A 24,037-nucleotide genomic window follows, 5' to 3' on the forward strand; every position below is an offset into this window, starting at 1 on the left:
TCAAATAAAGTCTTTGTGAAATTGAAACAACATTTGGAGCTTGTTTTAACAACGCGATAGGAAAAAACTTATCGACAACTTAACTGGGGCATTTCACCTACATAAAAACTGCAATAGAACACAGGCGCCATGCGACCTAGTAGCATTCTTTCCACCCCACCCATAAAAGAAACCCAAAGCAAAATTTTTTCACAAATCACATTTCACAACAAAGGCTGGTCAATATCCATTGCTAGATAATCATTTTTATGAGTCAATGGTGGGATAAAAAAAGCTCCATGTCCGCAAAGGATAGAACATCTCTTACTTTATACCTTCCAATGAGTAACTTTATTTTTTAAATTCTCGAAATTGGATAAGATTTCTTTTCACTTTATATAGCTTTACATACCATTTGCGATCCAAAGGCCCTTCTCGTTTCTACAAATTGCCATGGAAATTAAAGGGAATTTTGAATACTAGGTTTTCATCATGGTCCTTTGCTTTAGCTGTAGACCTTTCAGTCCGTTTCACCGCCAACCTTTTCATAAAACATCTTGGTTTCAACTTTCAGACGAGGGTAAGTGAAGAAAGTGAAGAAGTGAAAAGACCGTTTTAAGTAGGGATGTAAACGGATCGGATTCAGTTCGGATAGTGCGATATCAGCATCCGATTAGCTTTTGGATGGATTCGGATAGTGTTAAATGGATACAAATCGGATATTTTATCTGTTTACATGTAAACATAGTGTTTCGGATAGTTATAGCTTATCCGTATCCGCATCCGTTTAGCTTTCATATGGATTCGAATAGTGCTAAACGGATATGGACACGGATACGGAAACGGATTTCGACTATTCATTTACAACCCTAGTTTTAAGGAAAATAATTTTTTTTGTGATCTTGATCCCAAATTTTATTTTAATCAAAGGAAGTACGTAAAATAAATTGAAATGGGTAAATTAAACGTCACCTCCTGGTTTTTGAAAAAAATCAAATCATCCTCTGGTTTAGACCCCAATATGACAAATTAGTCCCTACCGTTAGTTTTATGTTGTTAAGTGATGATGTCAGTTAGTTAAATAAATTTAAATCCCTAAACTACTCTTGACCAATGTTGAAGATGAAGGAAGGGTAGTATTGTAAATTTAATTCTAATGTTTTAGTACAAAGGTAAAATAGTCATTTCACACTAATAACTAACAGCAAACTAACACCGTTACTATAGAGGGGTGATTTGAATTTTTTCAAAAACTTGGAGATGATTTGAGTTTCGTTTGAAAACTAGGGGGTGATGTGTAATTTACCCAATTGAAATTTAAAAACTAAATTTTATATATTTTAGAGAAAGTTAAACAATGATGTAAGGTAATATAACAAAATTTTCCGCTTCTAGTATTCATTGGATTCAACTTCCTTTCCATGTATTTCCCTTCAAATTAATGGAGAAACCCATAATTCTCTTCTTAAATTGGGTTGTGTTAACCTAACATTAAAAATATGGGTAAGAGAACACTAATTGGTCGTGTGGCTCTTGCACCTTTCCATGGGTGTGGGCATTCATTTTATGCCCACATGTGTTTAGGCATAGGAGGGCCACACGACCGGGTAGCATTCTTTTTATCTAAAAATAATTAGGCCAGCTCATTGTCCCATTCAAATAGAGTATTTGGATTGGGATCAAAGGGCACTAAAACCTATAAAGTAATGAGAATGAAAAAATAGAATGCATTTCCCTTCACTCATGGTAAATGGAGAATCCCTTGCCTATAGGTTTGGGTATCTTGGGATAGATGTCGGAAACAATGGGGATAAGGCAGAATAATAAAGACCCTAGATAAGTGGGTGATCCATACTGCATTGGTGGAAAATTTATCTGAAAAATGGCCCATTTTGAGAGCCCCTCAAAATATCTCAAATATCCACCAAATGGTACATTAGATAGGGCGATATTTTATGGCCAGTAGAGCCCAAGGTCAACTAATTTTAACCAAAATGGAGTTTCCCAAAGAGCAAAATATAGCTTTGAAAAATTTAGAATCATAGGAACCTATACTATAATCATTGGGATATCATAGGAACTCATGGTCATACAAGAGGGTAAGGGTGTCAAAAAGCAGCCCGAACCAATTGGACCTATTGAAATCAACCAAAAAATGAATCTAATTGGACTGAGTTGTATTTATAATTAGGTTAGGTTTGGGTCCATTACATGTTCAAAGTAAAATTGCAATTATGTGGGTCCATTACATGTTCAGAACCTCACTGTGTAGTGAAGAGTGATGTAAAAAGTTTTTCAGGCTTAGTAAAAAAATTTGTGGTCTCGCAGAAATATGTACGTGAATCACGTTAAATTTTTCATATTATGTGTGATTATTTGTTTGATTTTTTTCTCATGGTTACACATTCGTCCCCAACAAATATTCATTATTGCATTAGGTGGTTCTCTAGGAATAATGGAGTCTCTTCAACTAATTTTTTTCAATAGTATTTTTTCATTAGGAAAGAGAATGCTAATTGGGCGTGTGTGGTATGCTGCCCTTGCATCCAAACAAAAGGGTGGGTGAAATGACCTTCACACCCTCAGAAAATTCCACATTTTCATGGGGTACATCAGTCATTTCCCCCTGCCCCTGTGTCTGGGCACAAGGTAGTGTACTGCACGTATTCAGGTAGTGTTCTTTCTCCCTTTTTCATTAGTGTAATGTATCTTCTTCACCACAAAGCCCCAACATAATAAAGCATCCGAAACCCAAAACTTTGAGGGCCCAAAAATTTAGTTGGGCTCAAAATTACTCGTTGCTCATAACTCAATAAAAGACCCCAAACCCCATTATATAATTAACAAGGCCCAACATAGTAAAACATACCAAGATCAAATAAGGAATCAGAAAGGGAATATCCCTCTCCCTCTTCCTCCGGACTTGAACCATTATACCAATCTCTCTCTCTCTCTCACTCTCACTCACTCACTCAGAGAATATGACTAAATAAGGATTTTATTTACTTGTTAATTTATTTGCTAATGGAACATTAAGGATTACATGTCAATGATAACATATGGGGCCCCCATACATTAGTGTCTTTTGAAAGAGTTTGGATATGAATTCATAATATTCTAATTTGTAACAATTGGGATCATCTATTCTGCCTGGCCTTACATCTTTAGGAGGTACAAGTTTGTACTCTTTGTTGACAACCTTGATAGCATTCATGAAAGCTGTTTCATGCTCCTCCTTAGGGTTGAAATGACCACTTCCCATTTGAGGCAATGCCCTTTTCAATGGGCTGTAGACTTCTCCTCCCCATATTACTTTAGAAGCACTGTCAGCTAAGCTAGTGAATATAGATTTTGGCCAATATCCTATAGGATCCAACATTAAACTCAACCACCAAGCCCCAGTTATAACATCCTGTCATTAACAAAAGAATAGAAGTGTTAGAAGGAATGAAATATTATTTTTAAGCTATTTACGTAAGGAGGCTAACAGAAAGATTTAGAAGTTGTAAAATGGATCTCCATATGGTCTTTATTGATTTAGAAAAAGCTTATGACAGAGAGAGTGAATTTGGCAAGTAATAGAGAATAGAAGTGTTTTAAGTAATTATGTGGACATAATTAAAGAAGGTGATATAGAAGATGCTGTTTCACAGAGAATTAAAATAAGATAGATGAGGTGGAGAAGTGCGTTTATAGGACAGTTGTACGACCAACTATGGTGTGTGATGTAGAATGTTGGGCAATTAAGAAAGATCATATAGATAAACTTAATTAGTTTAGATAAGATGAATATGCGGCAAAACTAAGAAGGATAAAATTGAGTATGATCATATTAGAGCTTATTTGGTGGTAGCTCCAATACTAGATAAGCTACAAGAAAATCATTTGAGGTGGCATGGCCATACTCAAAGGAGGCCTTTAGATGCTCCGAAGAGTGATTTAATTTAAATTAAAGGAGCTAAAAGAGGAAGGGGCATACCTAAAATGAATTTAGGAAAAATGGTGAGGATAGACATGCATAGCTTTGGTCATATCAAGTATGACCTCTTAACAGAATTGATTAGAGGGCAAGGAACCATGTAATTGACCCAATTTCAGGATAACGCCTGAAATTAACGGCATGGACTTAAATGGCTTTAGGTTGAAAAGTAGGGGTGTGTTAAATTTTGCAGGAGGTGCGTGCGAAATTATCAGAACCTTAGGGGGGCATGAGGAATATTGAGTGCATTTTAAGGGGTACGTGTATTTAGCCCAAAAAAAAAATGAGGTTAATGGGCTATTTATTCACAGCTCTCAAGACTTTTATGCATTTTAATTCATGAATTTTTATCGTTTGCTTTGTTAATTATTTTTGGATCATTAAATTTTAAATCATAAGAACCAATATGTTGGCTGCACTGCACCACCTTCTGTTCTTTGAGGGTATCTTAAATAAAAATGTATGGATAAGAAACATCGTTGGTCTATTATTGCATTTTATTTAAATAAATAAAAACTCTTATTTTTTTAAAGCAAATTGAGAACTGTTATTAGGAAACTACCCCACATCTCTCTTTCTCCTCTTATATTATTTAGGAAATTAACTTCTCTCTCAACTCCATTAAATCCCTTTATATATTAATCGTTTCTCTTTACCATGCTCTTCCCTCTATCTTAACTTCACACCCTTTTGTGTGTGAGATTAGTTGTCTATTTTCAAGTTTTAGGAGTTACTCAAAAGCTTTCTATTCCTTTATTGATTTCAAGAGTTCAAGGGGTAGAAAGTTCTATAAAAATAAGGGAAAAAGAACGTTAATCGGTCACATGATTCCTGTGCCCAAAAATAGGAGCACGTGAAAAGCCCCCAGTAACATTGAAACCCCCATTCAAACCAATGCTTCTGTGTCCATTCTCGTTCCCTCCCATAGTGGTGTAGGAGCAACATGGCCTGTTAGCGTTCGCTTACCCTAAAATAAAAGCAAACTCTGCAATTATAGTACTATGTTTTTCATTCTTTCAAGAGTATTTTATTAAAAAGTTATCAAGAGATACTAAATAAATAAATAAAAAAAACCTTTAAAACAAAATGGGTAGAGCATAAAAGTTGGATCACAATCAGAATTAAAATGACTCTTCCAAAACATCCTAACGGAAATAAATTATTTACCTGAGTAAGGCGAAATTGAGATACATATTGTTGACCACCATACACTGAGACATGCTGAAATGGAATCCCTAAGGAATATTTTGTATTAACTTGTACAAAGCCTGGACACAAAATATTGTAGCACCCAGTTCCAGGGGATCCTTCCACCTGTTAACAATTTAGAACCCAAAAGAATAGGTAACAAATTATATAGTAGTTGAATAATTAATTTCTATAACAAAGAAGTAGGAAATTTGAGTAATTAATGGGGGAATGTTCTCTGTGTGGGATGCAGGGGCAACGCTGTGCTCGGTAGCCAATGACAGCCTCGTCGGTACTTTGGGGGGACGAAATTTTCACCATTCATGGGGGCGTGTCAGTCATTTCCACCCCCATAGGTCTGGACATGGCCTTTGCGTCCCACGCAAAGAACATTTCTCCTTAAAACAAAGGGGAAAAGAATGCTGCCTGGCAGCATTAATCCGCTGCGCCCACACACTAGAGGGGGTAAAATGACTACCCTACCCCTCTTGTTGGATGCATTTGCGTGACCCCTCATTGACTTCTATGTTGGTGAAGGGGCCATGAAGGTTGGTAGCAAACCTTTACCCTTAAAAACAAAATGAAAAAACAAAACAAAAGAAAGAAAGAAACTAGAGGTTTTGGAAACTTACTCTCCAAAATGCAGTTGTCCGTGGCAAATTATCCTTGTATAACATTGGATTTACCTGATAAACAACATGAAGATTAGGAAATTCAAGAGTACAAAAAGAATTACTGTATACAATGATAATTCAAAAGTTTAAATAATTTCAAGGTAAAAAGGATAAAGTTTCACAATGGTTGATTGAATCACAATGAAATAAGTTCTTAGAAATTAGCAACTTTGTGATATTAACATTTATTAGTCAGAAGGAAGATCTAAATATAGTACAAAAAGTTATCCACTCTTGCACTGTTGGAGTGAGAACTCGTCCATCCCTTCCCACTGGGGCCACTCCAGTTCCACGAAGGTGAAGTCAAGATTACAAAATCACTTTCTATCATCAATCACCATGAGTAGGCCTTGGTCTTGTTGGCTCTATTCGGTTTATCATTTTTATTTTATTTTTTGGTGGAGGGGGGAGGGGGGGTTGCGAAGCCAGATACTTGTTTGGAGATGAGATTGATACTCCTCTCACCCTTGTATTGCCACTTTTACAGTGTATTAATAAGAGCATAAAATCAAATTCTCAACTATGAATCTCAAATATTTGAATAACTGTAATATGACTGTATCTTTTAAATTGGTACTGCAAAGTGATATCTCTTAAAGTTATAGCATTTTAGCAGTATAAGTTCAATGCTTGCTCTATCTATGTTAATTGAAATAAAGATTCTAAATCAAATAAAGGAAATGTAATTGCATTTGGCAAATTATAATATCAAAATATAATACAAATTATCGGCTAGAGAGAAGAGAACAAATAAAAAGAAAATAATATAAAAGAAATCTTGGCTTTATATCTACAAAGATCAATATTTGTTTGTCTTATGGGGTTAATTCGTTAAACAATGTTGCTTAACAACAAAAAACTTCACGTTAATTATTCGATTTCTCATGGGGGATAAATACAACTATGAAGATTTTAAATTTTATAGTAATGAAATTATAAAAGAAACACTAATAATTAACCATTAGATTGGGGATGAAAATTTAGATTTTTTTTTGGGTTAACAATGAAAATATAGAAATTAGTCGAATAAAATATTGAAAAGATTTATTTAAATAGTGTTATTACTAATGAACTATAGTTATTGGGAACCACTGTCCTACCATCCATCCAGCTTGTATGGTATTGGTTTGCTCCGTAGAACCACTTTCCAGGGCCATTAGAGCTGCACTATATTGATCCCCTAAAACCTTTGGTTGATTGATGCTCATTGTAGCTTCGCCTCCATGAAATTTTCCTTCCGTTTGAATCAGAGCACTCTGAGTGAATATTATGTTAGTTAGTCATTGAAAAGAAGAAAAAAAAAAAAAAAACAAAAAAGAAGAATGCATTTAGTATCAATTCAAATGAAGGGGGAAAGATTAAAAAAAAAAAAAATCTATAACAAAACTAAATGAATGTAACGAAATAGAGTCAACGTACATGATATTCAAGCGGTTCAAATGAAAGTGGACTGACGTTTCTACTACGTCTTTCTGAAAGTAACTTCGCTCTTATGAGATCTTCCCTTTTTATTCTTCTTATGGGAACTGTTCCTGCTGAACATGCTTCATTTGTGCGACTATCTCTTATAGGTCTGATAAGTGATGAACCATTATCTAGCATTGTTTTCTGAAAAGAAGTAGCCCCTTTAGGGAAGGAACTAGGTTTCATCTGTTAAGTAACAAAAACAAAAACAAAACAAAAAAAGTTGAAATGATTACAAAATTTTCAAAGAGTGAATAGATAATACAACTACTTCAAAAATTAAATAAGAAAGATTTAGAACTTGAAACTACAACATGTTTTTCAATAAAAGTTAAAAATAATTGCTATAGTTATTCCATAGAAAATCCAAGAAAAAGCACTTAAGAAACCAGATAATTAAAGGGAAGTATGCACTAAAGTGAGAACTATTTTTGTTGTATATATTTGGGAGAGCCATTTGACATGTGATAATTAAACCAAGTTTAATCTAAATGAAAATTTCTTTTTTCAACAGGTGTCACTAAGCACAGTTTTCCATCTAAGCTGTTTCAACACAAAGGGAACAAGAGATCAAGATCATCACAAAGTTTAGGTAAGAGCAGAGCAGAGTACTATTTATTGAAACCCACCTGAGGCATGTCACTATTTTTACGGAGAACGAATTTGGTTTTATCCCATGAAGATCCATGGCAAAAACTATTTACTTACTTAGGAGACTTACGGAAAGATTTAAAGATTGCAAAAAGATCTCCATATGATCTGTATTGACCTAGAAGAAACTAATAACATAATCTCTAGAGAGTTAATTTGGCAAGTACTAGAGACTAGAAGTATTTTGAGTAAACATGTGGACATAATTAAAGAAAGGAAAAAAGAACGTTGCCTGGCATCATCCACTTGCACCCTCTCATAGGGATAGTGAAATGACCACACCATCCTTTCTCTTGGATGTCTATGTGCGCACTCCCATTGGCCACACGTTTTTGTTGGGGCCACGCAGCCTTATAGCAAACCCCTTCCCTTAATGATATGTATGATGGTTTGGTGATTTGTGTAAGAACTGTGAGGATCAAGGTAGTGATTTCTAAATTACAATCGGGTTGTATCAAGGATCAGCTTTAAGCTCTTATTGGTTTGCGCTTATCATGGATGATTTAACAAGAGACATTCAAGATGAGGTTCCTTGGTGTATGCTTTTTGCTAATGATATTGTTTTGATGGACAAAAGAAGAGATTAATGCCAAGTTGGAGTTATGGAGATCAACATTTGAATCAAAACTTTTTAAGATAAGTAGAATGATGACAGAGTATATGGTGTGTCACTTTAATTATACTACGATGGATATGAGGTGGTAAAAATTGATGAGAGGAAGATTCCACAAAATGATTGTTTAAGGTATTCGTGTTCCATCATAAATAGAGAAGGTGATATACAGGATGATGTTTGACAAAGAGTTGAAATAAGATGGATGGAGTGTGATCGATGCATTCCTCTAAAACTTAAAGGAAAATTTTATAGGTCAGACAACTGGCTATGATGTATGATATGAAATATTAAAGAGATAAGAAGCATCATATAGATAAACTTAGTATAACAGAGATGCGAATGTTGACATGGATGAGCGGCAAAAATAGGAAAGATAAAACAAGGAATGATTAGATAAAAGCTGATTCTGGAGTAGTTCCAATACATGATAAATTATGAGAACGTTGTTTGTGATGGCATGACCATGTTCAACAAGGGTCTTTGGCTGCTCCAGTACAGAGTAGTGATTTGGTTCAGATTGAAGAAACTAAAAGATCCAGAGGCATACCTAATTAAAAAGATCCTGAAAGAAATGGTGAAGAAATGCATGCATAGTGTAGGCCTTGTATCATATATGACCTTGAATAGAGCTGTTTGGAGGGCATTGACCCATATAGCCAATATCCCATTTAGTTGGGATAAGCCTAAGTTGCTGTTTTTGTTGTACGGGTGATCATCGAATGTCATTTTTCTAAGAGTTTTAATATGGAATGATGCAATTGAATAAAAATTTCCAAAGGAGTGAAACAATGTTGAAACAATGATATCAGTTCTTCAATGTAGAAGGTAAGTCTTGAAAGACCATAGATTAATATTATTTTTGTCAACCCCTTCGATTTAGGAGTATAAATTAACTGTTGTTAAAAAGTAAATGTAATAATACATTAGTGGAGTCAATTTAGGTGGTGTGTTTCCTATTGTTTTTTTAGACAATTCTTAAGAAAATTCTAATAAATCTTGTATACCTTTTTCACATTAGTTGATATATTAAATAGTATCACTATAATGGAAATAGATGAGAAAGCAAACCTGGATGGTATGATTTTTAAGCAAAGGATGATCAAAAGCAGGTTGTTTGTTGATATCAACACATCCATAAACATCACCTTCTTCAGTCTGTCATAACAAGAACAACAAACTTCTTTAATTTTTACTATTGAATTGAAGCAAATTTAGAAAATGGATTGATAACAAATGCCAATCTTGGGGTAAGCTCGATCCGGCCCGATCTTGTATATATAAATGTATAGGGTGGACGGTCTCTGTGCAGCAGTGCAGGCTACACCTAGACACATGGGCTGCCCATTCAGGGGGCAGGGTGTTCATTTCGCCCACCCTCATGTGTCTGGGTGCAGCCTGCGTTGCTGCACAGAGAACATTTTGGTCAAATGTATATTATATATAATAATAGCACACATGCAGTTTAAAAATACGACTATCTTGGCCTTGTCTAGTCCTGAATGACAAAAATAGGGATTATCAGGTTCAAACTTAGCCCAGCCTGATCTCTGCCAATTTGAATTTTATTTAATTTAGTAAGGTTGCTCCATTGTGATCAAGTGATCACGGGTTCGAGTCTGGAAACAGCCTCTTTGTGAAAAGCAGGGGTAATATTGCGTACATAATGACCCTACCCAGACCCTGCAGTGACGAGAGTCTCGTGCACTGGGTACGCCCCCCACCCCCCCTAATTTAGTAGATCTAGGAGCTAATATTGCCAAACCCCCTGCCATCTGATTTAGCTTGGACTGATCTTTCCCCTCTTGATTAGCACCTTTGACTATGTTCTAGCTAGTCATTTTTCATTAGGAGAAAGAATGCTAACCAGTGTTGTGCCTCAGCGTGTACTTGCGCTTAGACACAGTCCAACGCGAAAAGACCGGTGCATCCCTGATCCTTTCCGCCTTTCCAAGGAGGTACGCCGGTCTTTTCATGCTGGGCTGTGTCTAGGCACAGGTACACGCTGCGTCGAACATTACCGTTCCCTTTCCCTTATTTCTTAACAGCTAAAAAAAAAAAAAAGAGAAGAAGTTAAAGACATGGATTTTGAATAAGTTTTCATGATACCTTAATAATCCTTTTCGCAGGCTTATTTATAATCTTTAACATCATCTCCAACTCAGAATCCTCTTTGTTGGAGAAGCCCTTTCGTCCTTCCACTGCTCCATTACAACCCAAAAGTTGAGCAAATGCTACAAAAGCAAATGAAATACAGAGAGACAAAAGCCCTTGATATGATGCCATAGTCACAAAGTGCTCTCTGTAGTCTGTATTTGAAACTATACAATACCTGTAGGATATCAGTATTGATTTATAATAACACAGAAATAAATGCTCTTTACTTAAAATAGATTATCATAAATTCATTATTGTGTAACACCAACCAGAGGGGGAGAAAAAGGTGGACGATGAAATTAAGAACATTTAATGTATGCTCATTACTTATTTTTTCCTTTAATTTATTAAATTTTTTTTTTTAAATAATAGAGACTGATTTTGGTTTTTTCCTTCTGGTTCCAATTTAACACCTTTATAAGAAAGTGATTTTTTAATTCATCCGATATCAATACGATACGAATCGTTATTGATGGTGATTAAATACCGATCCTAATACCGTGAACTAAAACTGTGAGGCTAGTTAATGAAGGAAAGGCAAAATTTTAATGAAGTAAGAGTAAAAGTGTCAATTTAGAATCGAAATTGAAAACGAAATGAATCAAACTGAAGTAAATCGGTTCAATTTTGATTTCAAAAGTTAGAATATTTTGTCGGTTCGATTAAGTCTTGGCTTCATGTCTAAAATCGTTAAACGAACCGAATCACCTATTTTCAAATTGAATAAGGAACCAAATAAAATTATATTATTTTAAAAATTTTCAATCAAATGTAGATGATGAATTCTATTCCTTTTGAATGTTTGAAATAAAATTGGTGGAGCATGATACTAAAAAATAAGGGTTTTGTATTGGCAAAGATTTAGAAAGTTGGCTCAAATGTAAATATGAAACAAAATTAAAACCCACTAAGAAACCGAATAAAACTGAAACTGAACTAAACCGAGATGATTCGGTTCTAGTTTTGAAGATGTTTTCCTATTATCGGTTTGATTTGGTTTTGCTTTTTATATTTTGTAACAAACCAATTGACACCCTTAAGTAGGAGCAGGATTTTAGTAATTGGTATTGGGATAATTTTCGGTCTCGGTCGATATCAATACGATATCAATTTGGATTGATCTGTATCATTCCGGATCAAATGGTTTTACCCCTAAATTTCATGAAAAAATTGGTATCATATCAGTCAGGAATTGGTATCGGTTTCCTAGAACCATTAGTATGAGTGTAGGAACCGTCAACACTCCAGTTGCCGTAGGAGTGGATGCTTTGATTTCTCTATTAATTGCTTTGGACGCTTGGAAGAGCCTAGCCCCCAATTTAGATGATTGGGGAGGAAAGAGAGTATCAGTCTAAGATCATTTAATCTGTTTTTTTTTTTTTAATTTAAAAAAAAATATATTTTTCACGATTTTAATGCAAAAAATCACACGATAATGGTGGTACGGTATCATTTATAAGTACAAACTTGACTATGGTAAGAAGCACAAAGAATACATGTTAAAATGTAAGATTCCTCTTTACCAGAAGATCTTTTGTGCTATAAAAACTTGATTAGTTATAGAAGTTCTCGTTCTTTTTCTCAATAAATCTCTATCTTATAAAAAAAATAAAAGTCTTTAATCATGTCACAACCCCTTAGTATAGTTAAAGGAAGATAGGGAGGTCATTACACAGGGGTCTAGGAGCGTAGGGTATGTTGGGTGTAGGTTATATTTATTTATTTATTAGTATTGTTTCTTTTTTTGAAAATTGAAGTTTTTTTTTTTTTTTTTTTCATAGAGAAAATTGAAGAGTTAGAGATTTTGAATCCTAGATTGGGGGAATATATGTAACAGATTTTTTTAGGCAATAAAAAACATTGATTATTTTTTTATCACAAACTTTTGGAAAGTAGTTTCATGGCGGGAGCCGTAATCCCATGTGTTTGTCTCTCCTTAAAATAAGGAGGCAGAACTATCTTTTCATATGGGAAACAAGGGGATAGACTCATGGGAGTACTGGTATAGACTGCATTCATGCACAGAGAACTTTCTCCCCCAAATTATGTACAAATTCTAAATTTACTCAAAACCAAGCCTGGCCTAGGTCCAGCTTAAAGCTCAATGGATTGGGATTGGGTTGAGTCCATCCCAACCCTACATTATCTTGAGTTAGGTTTAAGCCCATCCTAGCCAAGTTGCAACCCTATTAGATGTTCACTTTCAAATATCCATTAGAAATGAATGCACAACCAAGAGGAAGAAACCAAGCAAATTTAAAGTGGTTCGGAATGAATACCTACATACATTCGAGAGGACAAAGATTTTTCACTAAGTTAGGAAAACTCTATCTCACAATGTTCTCTCTCATATATATAGGGTTTTCTCACAAAGACAATATATAGGAAACTCTAATCCCCACACAAATAGAATTTTACCCTTCTACATTTAATGTATCCGAAACACGATCCAAATATATACAAATCCAATAATAATTATGTGAATCATTAGGAAATACAAGATATAAGAACCCAACAATTTTCATATTGGCTTGGATTTCGCAAGCCACCATGAAGAAAATCGATGTTGATGACGATGCTGCAAACTCTGCTATTGTTTTTGTATGTCTATCATACCCAAATTGGCATGACCCACACCCCCGCCTAAGGGTTTCAATTTGGAACCAAAATCGACTGTATAAAATCATCCCGAACCGTACCAAAGAAGATTTGGTACGGATTTAGTATGGAAAAATGGAATCTTTCTCGATTTGTTATGGTGTCGATTTCTAAGCCAAAATGTTTGATATGTACCGAACCGTACCAAATCATCTTCAACATTGGTCAAGAGTAACTTTATTTTTAAATTCTCAAAATTGGATAAGATTTCTTTTCACTTTATATAGCTTTTCATACCATTTGCGATCCAAAGGCCCTTCTCGTTTCCACAAATTGCCATGGAAATTAAAAGGAATTTTGAATACTAGGTTTTCATCATGGTCCTTTGCTATAGCTGTAGACCTTTCAGTTCGTTTCACCGCCAACCTTTTCATAAAACATCTTGGTTTCAACTTTCAAACGAGGAAGAAAGTGAAGAAAGTGAAGAAAGTGAAGAAAGTGAAAAGACCGTTTTAAGTAGGGATGTAAACGGATCGGATTCAGTTCGGATAGTGCGATATCCGCATCCGATTAGCTTTTGGACGGATTTGGATAGTGTTAAACGGATACAAATCGGATATTTTATCCGTTTACATGTAAATATAGCTTTTCGGATAGTTATAGCCTATCCGTATTCTCATCCGTTTAGCTTTCGGACGTATTCAAATAGGGCTAAACGGATATGGACATGGATACGAAAACGGATTTCGGCTATTCATTTACAGCCCTAGTTTTAAGGAAAAGAATTTTTTTTGTGATCTTGATCCCAAATTTCATTTTAATCAAAGGAAGTATGTAAAATAAATTGAAATGGGTAAATTACACGTCACTCCCTGATTTTTGAAAAAATTCAAATCATCCTCTGATTTAGACCCCAATATGACAAATTAGTCTGTACCATTAGTTTTATGTTGTTAAGTGATGATGTCAGTCAGTTAAATAAATTTAAATCCCTAAACTACTCTTGACCAATGTTGAAGATGAAGGAAGGGTAGTATTGTAAATTTAATTCTAATGTTTTAGTAAAAAGGTAAAATAGTCATTTCATACTAATAACTAACAGCAAACTAACACCGTTACTATAGAGGGGTGATTTGAGTTTTTTCAAAAACTAGGAGATGATTTGAGTTTCGTTTGAAAACTAGGGGGTGATGTGTAATTTACCCAATTGAAATTTAAAAACTAAATTTTATATATTTTAGAGAAAGTTAAACAATGATGTAAGGTAATCTAACAAAATTTTCCACTTCTAGTATTCATTTGATTCAACTTCCTTTCCATGTATTTCCCTTCAAATTAATGGAGAAACCCATAATTCTCTTCTTAAATTGGGTTTTGTTAACCTAACATTAAAAATATGGGTAAGAGAACACTAATTGGTCGTGTGGCTCTTGCGCCTTTCCATGGGTGTGGGCGTTCATTTTATGCCCACATGTGTTTAGGCATAGGAGGGCCACACGACCGGGTAGCATTCTTTTTTCCTAAAAATAATTAGGCCAGTTCATTGTTCCATTCAAATAGAGTATTTGGATTGGGATCAAAGGGCACTAAAACCTATAAATAGAATGCATTTCCCTTCACTCATGGTAAATGGAGAATCCCTTGCCTATAGGTTTGGGTATCTTGGGATAGATGTCGGAAACAATGGGGAGGACATTTTTTACTCTGCCATAGAAGGCAGAATAATAAAGACCCTAGATAAGTGGGTGATCCGTACTGCATTGGTGGAAAATTTCTCTGAAAAATGGCCCATTTTGAGAGCCCCTCAAAATATCTCAAATATCCACCAAATGGTAAATTAGATAGGGCGATATTTTATGGCCAGTAGAGCCCAAGGTCCTGGGCTTACTGACTAATTTTAACCAAAATGGAGTTTCCGAAAGAGCAAAATATAGCAGTGAAAAATTTAGAACCATAGGAACCTATACTATAATCATTGGGATATCATAGGAACTCATGGTCATACAAGAGGGTAAGGGTGTCAAAAAGCAGCCCGAACCAATTGGACCTATCGGAATCAACCAAAAAATGAATCTAATTGGAATGGGTTGTATTTATAATTAGGTTAGGTTTGGGTCCATTACATGTTCAGAACCTCACTGTGTAGTGAAGAGTGATGTAAAAAGTTTTTCAGGCTTAGTAAAAAAATTTGTGGTTCTCGCAGAAATATGTGCGTGAATCACGTTAAATTTTTCATATTATGTGTGATTATTTGTTTGATTTTTTTCTCATGGTTACACATTCGTCCCCAACAAATATTCATTATTGCATTTGGTGGTTCTCTAGGATTATATGGAGTCTCTTCAACTAATTTTTTTCAATAGTATTTTTTCATTAGGAAAGAGAACGCTAATTGAGCGTGTGTGGTACACTGTCCTTGCATCCAAACATAAGGGTGGGTGAAATGACCTTCACACCCTCAGAAAATTCCACCTTTTCATGGGGTACATCAGTCATTTCCCCCTGCCCCTGTGTCTGGGCACAAGGTAGTGCACTGCACGCACTCAGGTAGTGTTCTTTCTCCCTTTTTCATTAGTGTAATGTATCTTCTTCACCAATAAGCCCTAACATAATAAAGCATCCCAAACCCAAAACTTTGAGGGCCCAAAAATATAGTTGGGCTCAAAATTTCTTGTGGCTCATAACTCAATAAAAGACCCCAAACCCCATTATATAATTAACAAGGCCCAACATAATAAAACATACCAAGATCAAATAAGGAATCAGAAAGGGAATATCCCTCTCCCTCTTCCTCCGGACTTGAACCATTAAACCAATCTCTCTCTCTCTCTCTCACTCTCTCACTCTCACTCACTCACTCAGAGAATATGACTAAATGAGGATTTTATTTACTTGTTAATTTATTTGCTAATGGAACATTAAGGATTACATGTCAATGATAACATATGGGGCCCCCATACATTAGTGTCTTTTGAAAGAGTTTGGATATGAATTCATAATATTCTAATTTGTAACAATTGGGATCATCTATTCTGCCTGGCCTTACATCTTTAGGAGGTACAAGTTTGTACTCTTTGTTGACAACCTTGATAGCATTCATGAAAGCTGTTTCATGCTCCTCCTTAGGGTTGAAATGACCACTTCCCATTTGAGGCAATGCCCTTTTCAATGGGCTGTAGACTTCTCCTCCCCATATTACTTTAGAAGCACTGTCAGCTAAGCTAGTGAATATAGATTTTGGCCAATATCCTATAGGATCCAACATTAAACTCAACCACCAAGCCCCAGTTATAACATCCTGTCATTAACAAAAGAATAGAAGTGTTAGAAGGAATGAAATATTATTTCTAAGCGATTTACGTAAGGAGGCTCACAGAAAGATTTAGAAATTGTAAAATGGATCTCCATATGGTCGTTATTGATTTAGAAAAAAACTTATGACAAAGAGAGTGAATTTGACAAATAATAGAGAATAGAAGTGTTTTAAGTAATTATGTGGACATAATTAAAGAATGTGATATAGAAGATGATGTTTCACAGAGAATTAAAATAAGATAGATGAGGTGGAGAAGTGCGTTTATAGGACAGTTGTACGACCAACTATGGTGTGTGATGTAGAATGTTGGGCAATTAAGAAAGATCATATAGATAAACTTAATTAGTTTAAGTAAGATGAATATGCGGCAAAACTAAGAAGGATAAAATTGAGAATGATCATATTAGAGCTTATTTGGTGGTAGCTCCAGTACTACATAAGCTACAAGAAAATCATTTGAGGTGGCATGGCCATACTCAAAGCAGGCCTTTAGATGCTCCAGTACAGAAGAGTGATTTAATTTAAATTAAAGGAGCTAAAAAAGGAAGGGGCATACCTAAAATGATTTTAGGAAAAATGGTGAGGATAGACATGCATAGCTTTGGTCATCAAGTATGACCTCTTAACAGAATTGATTAGAGGGTAAGGAACCATGTAACTGACCCAATTTCAGGATAATGCCTGAAATTAACGGCATGGACTTAAATGGCTTTAGGTTGAAAAGTAGGGGTGTGTTAAATTTTGCAGGAGGTGCGTGCGGAATTGTCAAAACCTTAGGGGGGCATCAGAAATATTGAGTGCATTTTAGGGGGTACGTGTATTTAACCAAAAAAAAAAAAAGAGGTTAATGGGCTATTTATTCACAGCTCTCAAGACTTTTATGCATTTTAATTCATGAATTTTTATTGTTTGCTTTGTTAATTATTTTTAGATCATTAAATTTTAAATCATAAGAACCAATATGTTGGCTGCACTGCACCACATTCTGTTCTTTGGGGGTATCTTAAATAAAAATGTATGGATAAGAAACATCGTTGGTCTATTATTGCATTTTATTTAAATAAATAAAAACTCTTATTTTTTTAAAGCAAATTGAGAACTGTTATTAGGAAACTACCCCACATCTCTCTTTCTCCACTCATATTATTTAGGAAATTAACTTCTCTCTCAACTCCATTAAATCCCTTCATATATTAATCGTTTCTCTTAACCATGCTCTTCCCTCTATCTTAACTTCACACCCTTTTGTGTGTGAGATTAGTTGTCTATTTTCAAGTTTTAGGAGTTACGCAAAAGTTTTCTATTCTTTTATTGATTCCAGGAGTTCAAGGGGTAGAAAGTTCTATAAAAATAAGGGAAAAAGAACGTTAATCGGTCACATGGTTCCTGTGCCCAGAAATAGGAGCACGTGAAAAGCCCCTAGTAACATTGAAACCCCCATTCAAACCAATGCTTGTGTGTCCATTCTCATTCCCTCCCATAGTGGTGTAGGAGCTACATGGCTTGTTAGCGTTCGCTTACCTTAAAATAAAAGCAAACTCTGCAATTATAGTACTATGTTTTTCATTCTTTCAAGAGTATTTTATTAAAAAGTTATCAAGAGATACTAAATAAAAAAATAAAAAAAACCTTTAAAACAAAATAGGTAGAGAATAAAAGTTGGATCACAATCAGAATTAAAATGACTCTTCCAAAACATCCTAATGGAAATAAATTATTTACCTGAGTAAGGCGAAATTGAGATACATATTGTTGACCACCATACACTGAGACATGCTGAAATGGAATCCCTAAGGAATATTTTGTATTAACTTGTACAAAGCCTGGACACAAAATATTGTAGCACCCAGTTCTAGGGGATCCTTCCACCTGTTAACAATTTAGAACCCAAAAGAATAGGTAACAAATTATATAGTAGTTGAATAATTAATTTCTATAACAAAGAAGTAGGAAATTTGAGTAATTAATGGGGGAATGTTCTCTGTGTGGGATGCAAGGGCCACGCTGCGCTCGATAGCCAATGACAGCCTCGTCGGTACTTTGGGGGGACGAAATTTTCACCATTCATGGGGGCGTGTCAGTCATTTCCACCCCCATGGGTCTGGACATGGCCTTTGCGTCCCACGCAAAGAACATTTCTCCTTATAAAACAAAGGGGAAAAGAATGCTGCCTGGCAGCATTAATCCACTGCGCCCACACACTAGAGGGGGTAAAATGACTACCCTACCCCTCTTGTTGGATGCATTTGCGTGACCCCTCATTGACTTCTATGTTGGTGAAGGGGCCATGAAGGCTGGTAGCAAACCTTTACCCTTAAAAACAAAACGAAAAAACAAAAAAAAAGAAAGAAAGAAATTAGAGGTTTTGGAAACTTACTCTCCAAAATGCAGTTGTCCGTGGCAAATTATCCTTGTATAACATTGGATTTACCTGATAAACAACATGAAGATTAGAAAATTCAAGAGTACAAAAAGAATTACTGTATACAATGATAATTCAAAAGTTTAAATAATTTCAAGGTAAAAAGGATAAAGTTTCACAATGGTTGATTGAATCACAATGAAATAAGTACTTAGAAATTAGCAACTTTGTGATATTAACATTTATTAGTCAGAAGGAAGATCTAAATATAGTACAAAAAGTTACCCACTCTTGCACTGTTGGAGTGAGAACTCGTCCATCTCTTCCCACTGGGGCCACTCCCGTTCCACAAAGGTGAAGTCAAGATTACAAAATCACTTTCTATCATCAATCACCGTAAGTAGGCCTTGGTCTTGTTGGCTCTATTCGGTTTATCATTTTTATTATTTTTTTTGGTGGAGGGGGGGGGGGGGGGGTTGCGAAGCCAGATACTTGTTTGGAGATGAGATTGATATTCCTCTCACCTTTGTATTGCCACTTTTACAGTGTATTAATAAGAGCATAAAATCAAATTCTCAAATATTTGAATAACTGTAATATGATTGTATCTTTTAAATTGGTACTGCAAAGTGATATCTCTTAAAGTTATAGCATTTTAGCAGTATAAGTTCAGTGCTTGCTCTATCTATGTTAATTGAAATAAAGATTCTAAATCAAATAAAGGAAATGTAATTGCATTTGGCAAATTATAATATCAAAATATAATACTAATTATCGGCTAGAGAGAAGAGAACAAACAAAAAGAAAATAATATGAAAGAAATCTTGGCTTTATATCTACAAAGATCAATATTTGTTTGTCTTATGGGGTTAATTCGTTAAACAATGTTGCTTAACAACAAAAAACTTCACGTTAATTATTAGATTTCTCATGGAGGATAAATACAACTATGAAGATTTTAAATTTTATAGTAATGAAATTATAAAAGAAACACTAATAATTAACCATTAGATTGGGGATGAAAATTTAGATTTTTTTTTGGGGTTAACAATGAAAATATAGAAATTAGTCGAATAAAATATTGAAAAGATTTATTTAAATAGTGTTATTATTAATGAACTGTAGTTATTGGGAACCACTGTCCTACCATCCATCCAGCTTGTATGGTATTGGTTTGCTCCGTAGAACCACTTTCCAAGGCCATTAGAGCTGCACTATATTGATCCCCTAAAACCTTTGGTTGATTGATTCTCATTGTAGTTTCGCCTCCATGAAATTTTCCTTCCGTTTGAATCAGAGCACTCTGAGTGAATATTATGTTAGTTAGTCATTGAAAAGAAGAAAAAAAAAAAAAACAAAAAAGAAGAATGCATTTAGTATCAATTCAAATGAAGGGGGAAAGATTAAAAAAAAATAAAATCTATAAGATAACTAAATGAATGTAAGGAAATAGAGTCAACGTACATGATATTCAATCGGTTCAAATGAAAGTGGACTGACGTTTCTACTACGTCTTTCTGAAAGTAACTTCGCTCTTATGAGATCTTCCCTTTTTATTCTTCTTATGGGAACTGTTCCTGCTGGACATGCTTCATTTGTGCGACTATCTCTTATAGGTCTGATAAGTGATGAACCATTATCTAGCATTGTTTTTTGAAAAGAAGTAGCCCCTTTAGGGAAGGAACTAGGTTTCATCTGTTAAGTAACAAAAACATAAACAAAACAAAAAAAGTTGAAATGATTACAAAATTTTCAAAGAGTGAATAGATAATACAACTACTTCAAAAATTAAATAAGAAAGATTTAAAACTTGAAACTACAACATGTTTTTCAATAAAAGTTAAAAATAATTGCTATAGTTATTCCATAGAAAATCCAAGAAAAAGCACTTAAGAAACCATATAATTAAAGGGAAGTATGCACTAAAGTGAGAACTATTTTTGTTGTATATATTTGGGAGAGCCATTTGACATGTGATAATTAAACCAAGTTTAATCTAAATGAAAATTTCTTTTTTCGACAGGTGTCACTAAGCACAGTTTTCCATCTAAGCTGTTTCAACACAAAGGGAACAATAGATCAAGATCATCACAAAGTTTAGGTAAGAGCAGAGCAGAGTACTATTTATTGAAACCCACCTGAGGCATGTCACTATTTTTACGGAGAACGAATTTGGTTTTATCCCATGAAGATCCATGGCAAAAACTATTTACTTACTTAGGTGACTTACGGAAAGATTTAGAGATTGCAAAAAGATCTCCATATGGTCTGTATTGACCTAGAAGAAACTAATAACATAATCTCTAGAGAGTTAATTTGGCAAGTACTAGAGACTAGAAGTATTTTGAGTAAATATGTGGACATAATTAAAGAAAGGAAAAAAGAACGTTGCCTGGCATCATCCACTTGCACCCTCTCATAGGGATAGTGAAATGATCACACCATCCTTTCTCTTGGATGTCTATGTGCGCACTCCCATTGGCCACACGTTTTTGTTGGGGCCACGCAGCCTTATAGCAAACCCCTTCCCTTAATGATATGTATGATGGTTTGGTGATTTGTGTAAGAACTGTGAGGATCAAGGTAGTGATTTCTAAATTACAATCGGGTTGTATCAAGGATCAGCTTTAAGCTCTTATTGGTTTGCGCTTATCATGGATGATTTAACAAGAGACATTCAAGATGAGGTTCCTTGGTGTATGCTTTTTGCTAATGATATTGTTTTGATGGACAAAAGAAAAGATTAATGCCAAGTTGGAGTTATGGAGATCAACATTTGAATCAAAACTTTTTAAGATAAGTAGAATGATGACAGAGTATATGGTGTGTCACTTTAATTATACTACGATGGATATGAGGTGGTAAAAATTGATGAGAGGAAGATTCCGCAAAATGATTGTTTAAGGTATTCGTGTTCCATCATAAATAAAGAAGGTGATATACAGGATGATGTTTGACAAAAAGTTGAAATATGATGGATGGAGTGTGATCGATGCATTCCTCTAAAACTTAAAGGAAAATTTTATAGGTCATATAATTGGCTATGATATATGATATGAAATATTAAAGAGATAAGAAGCATCATATAGATAAACTCAGTATAACAGAGATGCGAATGTTGACATGGATGAGCGGCAAAAATAGGAAAGATAAAACAAGGAATGATTAGATAAAAGCTGATTCTGGAGTAGTTCCAATACATGATAAATTATGAGAAAGTTGTTTGTAATGGCATGACCATGTTCAACAAGGGTCTTTGGCTGCTCCAATACAGAATAGTGATTTGGTTCAGATTGAAGAAACTAAAAGATCCAGAGGCATACCTAATTAAAAAGATCCTAAAAGAAGTGGTGAAGAAATGCATGCATAGTGTAGGCCTTGTATCATATATGACCTTGAATAGAGCTGTTTGGAGGGCATTGACCCATGTAGCCAATATTCCATTTAGTTGGGATAAGCCTAAGTTGCTGTTTTTGTTGTAGGGGTGATCATCGAATGTCATTTTTCTAAGAGTTTTAATATGGAATGATGCAATTGAATAAAAATTTCCAAAGGAGTGAAACAATGTTGAAACAATGATATCAGTTCTTCAATGTAGAAGGTAAGTCCTGAAAGACCATAGATTAATATTATTTTTGTCAACCCCTTCGATTTAGGAGTATAAATTAACCGTTGTTAAAAAGTAAATGTAATAATACATTAGTGGAGTCAATTTAGGTGGTGTGTTTCCTATTGTTTTTTTAGACAATTCTTAAGAAAATTCTAATAAATCTTGTATACCTTTTTCACATTAGTTGATATATTAAATAGTATCACTATAATGGAAATGGATGAGAAAGCAAACCTGGATGGTATGATTTTTAAGCAAAGGATGATCAAAAGCAGGTTGTTTGTTGATATCAACACACCCATAAACATCACCTTCTTCAGTCTGTCATAACAAGAACAACAAACTTCTTTAATTTTTACTATTGAATTGAAGCAAATTTAGAAAATGGATTGATAACAAATGGCAATCTTGGGGTAAGCTCGACCAGGCCCGATCTTGTATATATAAATGTATAGGGTGGACGGTCTCTGTGCAGCAGTGCAGGCTACACCTAGACACATGGGCTGCCCATTTAGGGGGCAGGGTGGTCATTTTGCCCACCCTCATGTGTCTGGGTGCAGCCTGCGTTGCTGCACAGAGAAAATTTTGATCAAATGTATATTATATAAAATAATAGCACACATGCAGTTTAAAAATACGACTATCTTGGCCTTGTCTAGTCCTGAATGACAAAAATAGGGATTATCAGGTTCAAACTTAGCCCAGCCTGATCTCTGCCAATTTGAATTTTATTTAATTTAGTAAGGTTGCTCCATTGTGATCAAGTGATCACGGGTTCGAGTCTGGAAACAGCCTCTTTGTGAAAATCTGGGGTAAGATTGCATACATAATGACCCTACCCGGACCCTGCAGTGACGAGAGTCTCGTGCACTGGGTACGCCCCCCACCTCCCTAATTTAGTAGATCTAAGAGCTAATATTGCCAAACCCCCTGCCATCTGATTTAGTTTGGACTGATCTTTCCCCTCTTGATTAGCACCTTTGACTATGTTCTAGCTAGTCATTTTTCATTAGGAGAAAGAATGCTAACCAGTGTTGTGCCTCAGCGTGTACTTGCGCTTAGACACAGCCCAACGCGAAAAGACCGGTGCATCCCTGATCCTTTCCGCCTTTCCAAGGAGGTACACCGGTCTTTTCATGCTGGGCTGTGTCTAGGCACAGGTACACGCTGCGTCGAACATTACCGTTCCCTTTCCCTTATTTCTTAACAGCTAAAAAAACAAAAACACAGAAGTTAAAGACATGGATTTTGAATAAGTTTTCATGATACCTTAATAATCCTTTTCGCAGGCTTATTTATAATCTTTAACATCATCTCCAACTCAGAATCCTCTTTGTTGGAGAAGCCCTTTCGTCCTTCCACTGCTCCATTACAACCCAAAAGTTGAGCAAATGCTACAAAAGCAAATGAAATACAGAGACACAAAAGCCCTTGATATGATGCCAT

The 24,037-nt window shown here is 35.0% G+C and overlaps 1 protein-coding gene across 1 annotated transcript; it reads right to left on the reverse strand.

Moving 5' to 3' along the window:
- Positions 1-1,612: 1,612 nt before the first annotated feature.
- Positions 1,613-24,037, reverse strand: LOC122643164. Its single transcript, XM_043836815.1, has 13 exons — positions 23,861-24,037; positions 22,826-22,912; positions 18,997-19,050; positions 18,342-18,488; positions 16,345-16,601; positions 10,658-10,880; positions 9,620-9,706; positions 7,240-7,470; positions 6,921-7,076; positions 5,779-5,832; positions 5,126-5,272; positions 3,140-3,391; positions 1,613-1,675 (listed from the first exon to the last, which is right to left on the reverse strand). The coding sequence occupies exons 1-13, from the start codon at positions 24,035-24,037 to the stop codon at positions 1,613-1,615; spliced, it is 1,935 nt and encodes a 644-aa protein (XP_043692750.1).

This window comes from Telopea speciosissima, chromosome 10, assembly GCF_018873765.1.
Source record: "Telopea speciosissima isolate NSW1024214 ecotype Mountain lineage chromosome 10, Tspe_v1, whole genome shotgun sequence".
In the NCBI taxonomy this organism is placed as follows: Eukaryota; Viridiplantae; Streptophyta; class Magnoliopsida; order Proteales; family Proteaceae; genus Telopea; species Telopea speciosissima.

What these genes read in the sequence shown, in the direction of transcription:
- LOC122643164 (XM_043836815.1), bottom strand. Translation starts at nt 24,037, where the DNA reads ATGGCATCATATCAAGGGCTTTTGTGTCTCTGTATTTCATTTGCTTTT. An exon ending in GTACCTCCTAAAGATGTAAG is followed by an intron (nt 10,881 to 16,344) that starts GCCAGGCAGAAT and finishes GATATCCTACAG; the next exon opens with GTATTGTATAGTTTCAAATA. An exon ending in TTGAACCGCTTGAATATCAT is followed by an intron (nt 7,077 to 7,239) that starts GTACGTTGACTC and finishes ATATTCACTCAG; the next exon opens with AGTGCTCTGATTCAAACGGA.